Source organism: Lipotes vexillifer, unplaced genomic scaffold, assembly GCF_000442215.2.
Source record: "Lipotes vexillifer unplaced genomic scaffold, Lipotes_vexillifer_v1.1 scaffold1115, whole genome shotgun sequence".
NCBI lineage: Eukaryota > Metazoa > Chordata > Mammalia > Artiodactyla > Lipotidae > Lipotes > Lipotes vexillifer.
In genome coordinates, this window is record NW_006792080.1 from 205,788 (window position 1) to 216,462 (window position 10,675).

The window sequence follows — 10,675 nt, forward strand, 5'->3', positions numbered from 1 at the left end:
GCAGCACGTGGGATCCTCCCGGACTGGGGCACGAACCCGTGTCCCCTGCATCAGCAGGCGGACTCTCAACCACTGCGCCACCAGGGAAGCCCCTCACCTCATACCTTTTGAATACATTGTGTTTATGTTTTTATTATTCTTAAAAAATATGTCCTTGTAATTTTGGTCTCCTCTCTGACCCGCTAAGTAAAAAGAGATTTTTTTTCAGGTGTCTTTTCCCCCCTAAAATTCTGTTTTAATATTTCTAGCTTTACTATGTCATAATTAGAGAATTCAGCCTGTATATTAGTTTTCTAGGGCTGCCATAACAAAGTACCCCAAGCCAGGGGGCTTAAACAACAGGGATGTATTGTCTCACAGTTCTGGAGGCTAGAAATCCGAGATCCAGGTGTCGCCAGTTCTGTGCTCCCTCTAAAGGCTCTGGGGGAGGACCTTTCCTTGCCTCTTCCAGCTTGTAGAGCGTCACCCTGACCTGTGAGTTGATCTTTACATGGCATTTTTCCTGTGCATGTCTGTATCCCAGTTTCCCCTTTTATAAGGACACCATTGTCCCAACAACAACCTACCTTATTCCCAAATAAAATTACATTCTGTGGTGCTGGGTATTAGGATATCAACATATGAAATTGGGTGGGACACAATCCAACCCATAATAGCCTGTAAAAATTCTACTTTCTAAAATGGAGAATTTCTTTATGACCTAATATATGATACCTTCTTATAAATATTTCTTGGATAGCCTAAAACAGTGATATTATTATTATTAAATAGACTTTATTTTTCAGAGCAGTTTTAGGTTCACAGAGGAATTGAATGGAAAGTATGGAGATTCCCATACGTGCCCTGTCTCCCTCATAATGTCCCACATGTGTTACAGTTGACAAACCTACACTGGCATGTCGTCATCACCCAAAGTCCAGAGTTGACATGAAAATTCACTCTTGCTGTTGTACATTCTGTAACGAGTGTAAAACAACATTTACCCAACATTGTAGTACCAGATGGAGTGGATTCACTGCCCTAAGAATCCTCTGTGGACGAGGAAAAATCCCATTCATTTCTCCCTCCCCTGCAACCCCTGGCAACCACTGAGCTATTAACTGCCTCCAGAGTTTTGGCTTGTCCAGAATATCATTTAGTCATCATGATACAGTTTGTAGCTTTTTCAGATTGGCTTCTTTCACTCAGTAACATGCATTGAAGCTTCCTTCGTGTCTTTCCCTGGCGTCATGGCTCATTCCTTTTTAGAGCTGAATAACATTCCACTGTCTGGAAGGACCACAGTTTATTTATCCATCAGCTGCTGAAGGACGTCTTGGTTGCTTCCAAGTTTTGGCAGTTATGAATAAATTGACCTTCCATGGCATTTTTCCTGTGCATGTCTGTATCCAACCCCCTATGTAGGGTTTTATGTAGACATAAGTTTTTTTCTCCTGCGGGTAAACACCAAGGAGCACGATTGCCAGATCATATGGTAATAGTGTGTTTAGTTTTGTAAGGAACCGCCCAAAATGGCTACACCATTCTTGCGATGACGAGAGTTCCCATGGCTCCACATTGTTGCCGGCATTTTGTGTTGTTAAGGTTCTGGATTTTGGCCATTCTGTGGATGTATAGTGGTGTCTCATTGTTGTTTTAATTTAAATTTTCCTGATAACATACGATGTTGAGCATCTTTCCATGTGCTTTTTTGCCATATGAATATCTTCTTTGGTGAGGTGTCTTTTCAGATATTTCGCCCATTTTTTAATTAGGTTGTTTTTTTCCTTATTGTTGAGTGCTTTGCATATTTTGCATAATAATCTATTATCAGATACATCTTTTGCAAATATTTTGTCCCCAAGGCAGTGATTTTTTAAAACATTAGTGGGGCAATGAAATTAGCGTCAAAATCACTTATGGAGGGGCTTCCCTGGTGGCGCAGTGGTTGAGAGTCCGCCTGCCGATGCCGGGGACACGGGTTCGTGCCCCGGTCCGGGAAGATCCCACATGCCGCCGAGCGGCTGGGCCCGTGAGCCACGGCCGCTGAGCCTGCGCGTCCGGAGCCTGTGCTCCACAGCGGGAGAGGCCACAACAGTGAGAGGCCCGCGTACCGCCAAAAAAAAAAAAAAATCACTTGTGGAGCCTTAACTGTTTAGAGAGAATGCAAGCGTCCTACTCCGAACCTTCTGAACCAGACCTTCACTGGTGCCACTGGGCACAGGCAGTTCTACAGGCGTGGAGGCAGGGGGACAATGGCGATGGGGGGACTGGGTGGGGTGGAGGAGCCCCAGGACTGGCTGATTAGGGGAGGGGGGGGGGAGGGCAGGGGGGGGGACTGACTGTTGGCTTGAATGGCTGGCTGCACAGAGAGGTTGCTGACTGAAATGGAGAACATGGGGGAGGAGCAGGTGTGGGGAAGCTGAGGAGTTCAGTTTCAAACGCGCTGAGTTCCGAGTGGAGGTGCCGAGCAGGCCGAGGAGTGATAGATGGGTCTGGATGCAGGGAAACTGGGCATGAGATAGAGATTTAGAGGATGGTGAGCCTGCAGATGGCATTTGAAGAGGTGAGCCGGGGTGAGATGACTGAGGAGACTGTGAATTGAGAAGAGAAGGGGGCCCAGAGTGCAGCCAGAGGCACTGGGTGTTGTAAGAGTGGGGAGAGGGAAATGGGGCGCAAGGAGGTGGAGGAAGGGCAGTCAGGGGCCTTGCATGAAGTCTGCGCAGAGGTGACCCTGAGGTCTCATTGCACAGCAGCCCGGGAGGCTCAGTAGGCGCTGGCCACGTTGGGGACGGTCCCTGCAGGTCCAGGAGGCTCAGTAGGCGCTGGCCACGTTGGGGACGGTCCCTGCAGGTCCAGGAGGCTCAGTAGGCGCTGGCCACGTTGGGGAGGGTCCCTGCAGGTCCAGGAGGCTCAGTAGGCGCTGGCCACGTTGGGGACGGTCCCTGCAGGTCCAGGAGGCTCAGTAGGCGCTGGCCACGTTGGGGACGGTCCCTGCAGGTCCAGGAGGCTCAGTAGGCGCTGGCCACGTTGGGGACGGTCCCTGCAGGTCCAGGAGGCTCAGTAGGCGCTGGCCACGTTGGGGAGGGCCCCTGCAGGCCTGGCATGGCGTGGGGGGTCGTGGAGTGTGGGGCAGCCAGGAGTCCAGGCATCCCCACAGGAGGGGTAATGCGTACTGGTTGGGGGCTTTCACCCTTCTCTCTGCGTCCCCACGTGGTCGTCTGTGTCTCTGTGTGTCCTTGTCTCCTCTTCTCATAAGGACACGGGTTGTATTGGTTTAAGGCCACCCTAATGACCTCATTTAATTCAGTCACCCCTTTAAAGACTCTACGTCCAGTACAGTCACATCTGAGGTCAGGGGTCAGGACTACAGCCTGTGAATTTGGGGAGACACAGTTCTGCCCACACCAGGGACCAAGGCGTGGTGAGCCCGGGGGTGCTGAGGCCCCGGCACGTGGGCCCCGAGCTCTGGCCATGGGAGGACGGGCGGCAGGAGGGTGGCCGGACCCCTGCCTCGCCCTGGCACCGTGGCCATCCTTATCCCCCGCCCACTCCTCCCCCAGGCTCAGTGGTCGGCCAGAGACTCTCGGACCATCCCGACGTGCGGAAAATCGCATTCACGGGCTCCACCGAGGTGGGAAAGCATATCATGAAAAGGTAGGTGGTTGGAGTGAGTGGAGGGGCCAGCACTGCGGGACCGATGGCCTCTGGTCCCGCGTGTGAAGTGGACAGTGCTGTGCGTGAGCCCGAGCTTGTGGCTGTCACAGGATGGGGCCACTGCAGACCCTGGTTCCATGAGTCTGATGAGCCCTCGGTCAGGCCGGCGCAGCGGGGTGGGACCAGCGAGGGGCAGGGGCTTCACTGCGATCCAGGGCCACGAGCAAGCTCGGCTTCTGGGGACGGAGCTGCTCGGGCTTGAGACGAGCTGTGAGCGCGAGGGACACGGATCTCGGAAACTTAGCACAACGTAGAGCATTGCGACAATTTCTATATAGGTTACCAGTTGAAATGATATTATTATTAATGGGGTTAAATAGAATTAATTTCACTGATTTCTTTTGAGCTTGCTTTTAATGTGGCCACTAAACAAAAATTACCATGTCCTGCAGCTGGTATGGGCGGCGTTTGCCCTCTCCTGCTGACCAGCGCTGGCCGAGGGCCCGCTCCCGGCTTAGTGCTTGGCCGTCAGCCTCAAACCCGCTGGGTCGTGTCGCTGATTTATGACACGACGTGGGCCGAGCTCTGACCCTTCCAGGCCTGTTTCCACTGGTCCCGTGAAGGAAGTTTGCATGTCAGTGGTTCTGGTCCAGGCTGCTGACGAGCTTGGAGAGGTCAATGGGGCCGGAACCCAGGGCAGCAGCTGCAGCTCTGGCTGCCCCGGGCCTCGCAGGGTGCCTGAACCCCCCACCCCACACCGCAGTGCAGCTGAATTTCTGGGGTGAGGTCTGGGCAGACGTCTGCACTTTGAGTGACAGGTACAAAGGGAGAGGAGCTGGGGCTGCTGAACAGTCTGCCCTGCAGGGTCTCCAAGCCCTTTCTCTGAGGACATCTGACCGCCATGACTGCTGTGCTCCGAGGGTCACGCATGGGACCTCCCGGGACGGTCCAGCTGTGGCGGGGCATCTCCATGGGGATTAAAGCTGCAGCCCTGCCCCTGCCCTGGCTCCCACAGGCCTCTCTGTACCCCTCAGCCCTGAGGTGGGGGCCATGTGCCCCTTCTTGAATGGGCACCACACGGGTGCCCATCAGAGTGGCTGTGCGTGGCCTCCTCTTGGGGTCAGGCCTGAAGACAGCGAGGCTGACCTGGAGGATCGTCTGCGAGGGGAGGGGTGCAGGGGTGCCCGTGAGAGCAAGGCCTGGGGCAGGGCTGGGCTGGGGTGCTGGGCTAGGAAGGCGGCAGGGAGCTGGGGGAAGCTGGGGGACGAGGGGAGAGTGACGGGGGAAGGCGCGGCCTGGGTCACACGGGGCTCCCCCCAGCCCGGACCCTCGGCCGTCCTTTTGAGTGAAGCATGCTCCGGAGCTGCCCTCGTCCCTCACCTGGTGCCCCCCCGCCACCCCGTGTCCCGGGCTCCGGGGACCCACTGGCCAACTCTGTCCCCTCAGCTGTGCCCTGAGCAACGTGAAGAAAGTCTCCCTGGAGCTGGGCGGGAAGTCCCCCCTCATCATCTTCGCTGACTGCGACCTGCGCAAGGCTGTGCAGATGGTGAGGGCCGTGGGGGGCGGGGCCGGGGCTCAGGGTCCATGGGCAGACGCGCAGTCATCCTGGACCGCAGAGAAGGAAGGAAGAGGCCTTGGGGCCAAGGAGTGGCGTGTACCTTACAGGACAGACCCCCAAGAAGTTTCACACCTGCAGGGATAACTGCAGTCAGCTTCAAAGATGGGGAAACGTGAGCCAGGGTTCCTTCTGTTGTGAAATCAGCACGGCCAAGTTTCCTGTCCCACAGAGAAGCAAGCAGAACCCTGGGCACTTGGGCGGGACCCTGCTGGCAGCGGCCACCCCTGCTGTGGCTTGCCCACACTTGCCCAGCGCCGCCATGGACTCGCTGGGCAGCGTCGGGCAGGTCACTTAGCCTTTCTGGGCCTTGCGCTCTCACCGGGACGATGGGGGACGATGGGGAAACGGGATTCAGCTGTCGTGTCTGAAGGGCATGGACCACGTGGCAGGTGCGATGGGTCAGTTGTCCTGACGTTGTCACTGTCATCATCACACCTCTGCACACCAGTGGGAGCCAGCCGGTCAGGCCACACTCAGCCAGGTGCCCAGACACCCCCACCCCACCCCATCCAAGTGCTGCTGTGCCCCGGAGGAGTGAGCCCGGCACCACGTGGAGGGGCTTCAGCCTCATTAGAGGAGAGACCGAGGGAGACTGTCGGCCCAAGGGTCTTGGCGGCCGAGCAGAGACTGATACTGCCAGGCCGGAGGCCTGTCTGTGTCTCTGGGCAGTGCAGTCCCAGCTTCTTCCAGGAGAGCTGAGCCTGAATGGCTCTCCCTCCCTCCCTCCCCCGACCCCCGGCTCCCCAGGTCCAAAGAGCAAGCTCCCTGGGGCCCCTCAGGACGTTTATTCGGGACTCGGGCCTGGGCAGGCACCATCCCTCCCGAGAGGCCCACCCCTGCCGCCTGCTTCAGGGTGCAGACCCCGTCTCCAGGCCCAGCTCCAAGAGCGCAGTCCTGAGCCCCGTCATGCCTGGGAGCCCTCCCAGTCTGCGGGGTGTCCAGTCTCCCCCACTGCACGCCCTCGTGCTCCCCCCGCTGGCCTGGTCCCCCAGCGGCCTCACTTCCCGCTTGTTCCCCTGTGGCCTCTCGTCTCTGGGGACGGTGCCCAGGGCCGGCGAGCCTGGACGGCCGCAGGAGGTCAGGACAGCTGCCTCCTTCCGCTTCCCGATGAGGGGCGCCGGGGCCCGGGGGGGGCGGGGGGTGTGGGGGGGTAGCCCAGCCCTGTCATGTCTTCTGCGAAGGGGATGAGCTCCGTCTTCTTCAACAAAGGCGAGAACTGCATCGCCGCCGGCCGGCTCTTTGTAGAGGACCCGATTCACGACCAGTTTGTGCAGAGGGTGGTAAGTGGTGCCACGGGGCGTGGGCACTGCCCCACTCACCGGCTGCAGGGCCGGGCCAGGCGCCATCCGCCTGGTCGGGGGCGCTGTGACAAGTCTTCCCTGGTTTTTATTATTTCGGCGAGAAACGGCAACCCCGCGGCTCCCCTGACGTGAGCAGCGGGGCCCGTGTTCGCGCGGGGCCCTCCTGGTGCAACCCGGGCGGGCAGACGTGGGGCCGGGCCGGGGGGAGTCCAGGTGCAGCCCCTGCACGTCGCTCCGTCTCCCCACCTTGTCACGGGGCGTCATTGTCTTGTTTCCCCACCCCGTGGCCTGCAGCTCCTCCGTCTGGGAGGTCGGGTGCAGGACCCCCCTGTGCTGCCCCCACGCCCCCCCACCACTCCCACCTCTCGGCACATCTGCGTCATCCCAGCCCCCGGCGCCAGGCCCAGGTCTCCTTGCACGGAGGGTGCGCTGGGGGCTTCAGCCTGGAAGGCAGGTTTGGAACCAGAATATGGTCGCAGGAGTCAGAGCCCTGCGTGTGGACTTTCTTCAGGGGCTAGTGGTTGGTCGCTGAAAAGGCATACGTGGGAGGCGGGTCGGGCGGCGACTGGTCAGGAACCACGGCACCAGGCGACGCTGACGGGGAGGCCCTTTGCAGGTGGAGGAGGTGGGGAAGATGAAGATCGGCAACCCCCTCGACCGGGACACCAGCCACGGGCCACAGAACCACCAGGCCCACCTCCAGAAGCTGGTGGAGTATTGCCAGCGCGGCGTGAAGGAAGGGGCCACGCTGGTCTGTGGTGGGAACCAAGTCCCCCGGCCAGGTCAGTCAGCCCTCCTGGCCACGTGGGCATGCCAAGACAGCGGTGGCCTGGCCTCCGGGGCAGGCGTCGCAGGGCCAGGCTCCTAGGCTCCAGCCCCCCATCCGGGACCTCGGAGATGGGGGGCATCTTGGCTATTTGGACGCCTGCCTGGTCAGGTGTGGGGCTGGTAAGATGACGCCCTGGTTGCCCAAGCATCTCCGCATCCTTGAAACTCTTTCCTCCCGTGGATCCGTGGTGCTGGATTTCATGGTTTGCCTGTCTTTGGCCATCACTCCTCCATGGCCACTCTTGGCCGGAAACCCCCTCTCCGCCTGTCCCTTAAATGTAGGGAGAGCCCCAGGTCTGTCCTGAGCTTGGACACTCTCCCTGGAGGGTCTCTCGCCCTGCAGCGGCTCAGACCCGCCCAGGACTTGTCTCCTCACCCAGACTCCTGAGCCCTGGACCCCTCCGCTTGCACGTCACCCAGGCCCCTCAGTCTCAGTGGTGCCAAGTCCACCTCGTCACAGCATCCCCAGCCCCGACCTGACCCCAGACACACACCTGCCCCTCTAGAATCTTCGGTCCAGTCCAGTCACTGAGCCCGAGAAGCCGGAGCAGCAGGTTCGGACGATCTGGGATGCTCCCCCTGTCAGGCACACGTCTGTTTCCTACACCCTCACCATCCAACCCTTGGTGCCAGCACCGAGCCTCACACCAGCCTGTCCGCCCAATGGCGGGAAGGAGGGAAGGAGGGAAGGGATTCCAGGCTCCTCCCTTTCTTGACCCCAGCTCTTAATTAACTGCCCGATTCTCTCAAACCTGGAGATCTTTCCCGCCACCATCGTGCCGACTCTCCCCTGAGTCTGGACCGGAACGGGGATCCTGGGGGCCTCCTGAACCCCCAGTCATGCACTTATGCGGCTGCCGCGTGTGGCTGTGTGTCCCCCGTGCCAAAAGCCTCCCACGGTGAGCGCCTCCACAGAGGCAAGCTCACCCCAGCGTGTGTCCCCACCTGTGTCCAACCTGCGGTCCTTAACTCTCCCTCTGAGTATGCCCGGCGTCTTCCTGCTCGTGTGCTGGCTGCTCCTCCGCTTACAGGTGCCTCCTGAGCGTCGCCATCTGGTGACCTCATCACTCAGGTGACCTCGGGCTCAGGCCGTGGTGCTCCCACAGGTCTCGGGCGTTCCTGGGCACCTCCTACCTGCACAGAGCTTTTGTAGCCACTGTGCCACCACTGTCTGCTTGCCCTCTTCCCTGCCCCCACGAACTTAGGCTTCCACGAAGCCAGAGTCTGGGGCTGACATGACGTGAAGGCACCTTTGCAGAGCCGCTAGGGCTGCAGCACCCAGGAACCGTGGGGCCCACTCCCCACCACCCCCTGGCCTGAGGGCCACCGTGGGGGACAGTGCTGTGAATACAGGCTTCTCCCAGTGGCCCACCCAACTGGAGGCCAGAGGATGAGGGATCCCGGGCGTGCAGCCCTCCTTGCCAGGGCCCGGCATACAGTGGGGACGGGGGTGTGGGCAGAGACTGGCCACCCCGGAGCACCGGGACCTGGGGGCACATTTCCTTTGCAGACGGGGTGAATACAGGCCACACCTCAGGGGTCAACATGTGTTCATACACAGCTCATGTTTTAGAAATTGTGATTACTGTTAAAATATAATTTATAAAAATATGGAATATTTTATTAAAGATAAAATTTGTTTGTTCTTCTGAACACTGGAGGTAGAAAATTTCAAGTCTCTTGATTTTCCCTAAATCAGGCCAAACTAAAGCTTAGTCCGGCGGGTCTCAGGGCCCGCAGCTCTATGTCCAGAAGAGAAGTAATCAGAGAATGCCTTTCTGCCGCCAGAAATGGTTTTGTGGGGCAGCCAGGGCCTGTGGGGCGGCAGTCGGGTTGGGAGAAGGTGTGTCTGGCTGAGAGCACCAGCCCCTACCCCCGGGCAGGCAGTGCCCACCCCGCAGGGTCAGGAAGGATGGGGAGGCTGTTCTGGGAGGGCCTGTCCACCAGGACCGCTGTCCAAGCCCCCCTCCACGGGGCCGATGGAGGGCCTTCCGGCGGCTGCACTGGCCAAAGGATCCAGATGTGCTTTCAGACTAAAGGTCACTAGAAAAACCCAGGTTTTGTCCGGCTGCGAGCTGCAGCCCTGGCAGTGGACAGACCAGCTCCCAGCATCACCTCACTGTGCTTAGAGCACTTAGCTGAAAGGCTGTGAGGGTCAGGACTCGTGCGCCTGGGGCAGGAAAGCCACCCACAGTGTCACGAGCCCCTCTGTCTCCACCACAGGTTTCTTCTTCGAGCCGACCGTCTTCACGGACGTGGAGGACCACATGTTCATAGCCCGGGAGGAGTCCTTCGGGCCCATCATGATCATCTCTCGGTTTGCCAGCGGGTAGGGAGCCCACTTATGGCTCACGACAGCCTGACTCTTGCCCTTGTTACTGGGGTCTTCGCATGAGCTGTGGGGCTGGGAGGGGAGCTCAGACGGGTGGGGGCTGTGGACGTAGCCCAGACCCTGCAGACTCCGCAGCCGCGGGGGTGGGGACCCCAGGGGACCGCAGGGCAGCTGGGCCCACCAGGAGTGTCCTCCGCGCCTCTCTGGGCGTCTCCACGGCGTGCTGGGTTCAGCCCTGAGCACCCACGGCTGCATCATGAGCCAGCCAAACCTCAGTGGCCGGAATAGCGACCATTGTTTGTTTCACTTGTGAATCTGCAGTTTGGTCAGTGGGGCTGACCGGTCTGTGCCCTGTGCCGGCCGTGTCGGGCTCCCCCCTGGGGCGGGGGCGCAGGTCTCTCTGGGTCCCACGTCCAGGGCTGGACCCTTGCCCTCCTCACGGAGGCCCTCCTGGCTTTTCCCTGCAGCGACGTGGATGCGGTGCTGTCTCGGGCCAACGCCACAGAGTTCGGCCTGGCCTCTGGCGTCTTCACCAGGGACATCAGCAGGGCCCTGTACGTCAGCGACAAGCTGGAGGCAGGCACCGTGTTTGTCAACACGTACAACAAGACCGACGTGGCTGCTCCCTTCGGAGGCTTCAAGCAGTCGGGATTTGGCAAAGACCTGGGTAACCTAATCATGCCCGCTTTCATTTATCCATTCAACAAACATCGGTGAGAGCCCGCTCAGTCCCAGGGGCCAGGGGTGGAGCTGATGAGATAGCTGCTCACTTCTTGCTGGGAGGGGATTGGTGATAAATGGGGCTGGAAGCCAGATCCTGCTGGAAGCCGTCCAGACAATCTGAACAAGAGGCTGGAGGGTGGCTTTAGCTGGGGGCCAGTTGGGCCTCCCTGAGGAGGTGTTCTCTGGGCTGAGACCTGAGTGGCTGGAGGAGCTGCCGTGAAGGTCCAGGTTCGTGCA

General features: G+C 59.2%; 1 protein-coding gene across 2 annotated transcripts in view; it reads left to right on the top strand.

Annotated features, from left to right (window-relative positions):
- The window catches only part of ALDH1L1 (aldehyde dehydrogenase 1 family member L1), a 43,580-nt gene that overhangs the window by 32,165 nt on the left and 740 nt on the right, over positions 1-10,675 (top strand). For both annotated transcript variants that reach the window (XM_007465258.1, XM_007465259.1), the window contains 6 exons: positions 3,543-3,636; positions 5,083-5,182; positions 6,436-6,534; positions 7,172-7,337; positions 9,607-9,712; positions 10,183-10,382. In XM_007465258.1, coding sequence (XP_007465320.1) covers positions 3,543-3,636; positions 5,083-5,182; positions 6,436-6,534; positions 7,172-7,337; positions 9,607-9,712; positions 10,183-10,382 — 765 coding nt within the window. The remainder of the gene's footprint in view (positions 1-3,542; positions 3,637-5,082; positions 5,183-6,435; positions 6,535-7,171; positions 7,338-9,606; positions 9,713-10,182; positions 10,383-10,675) is intronic.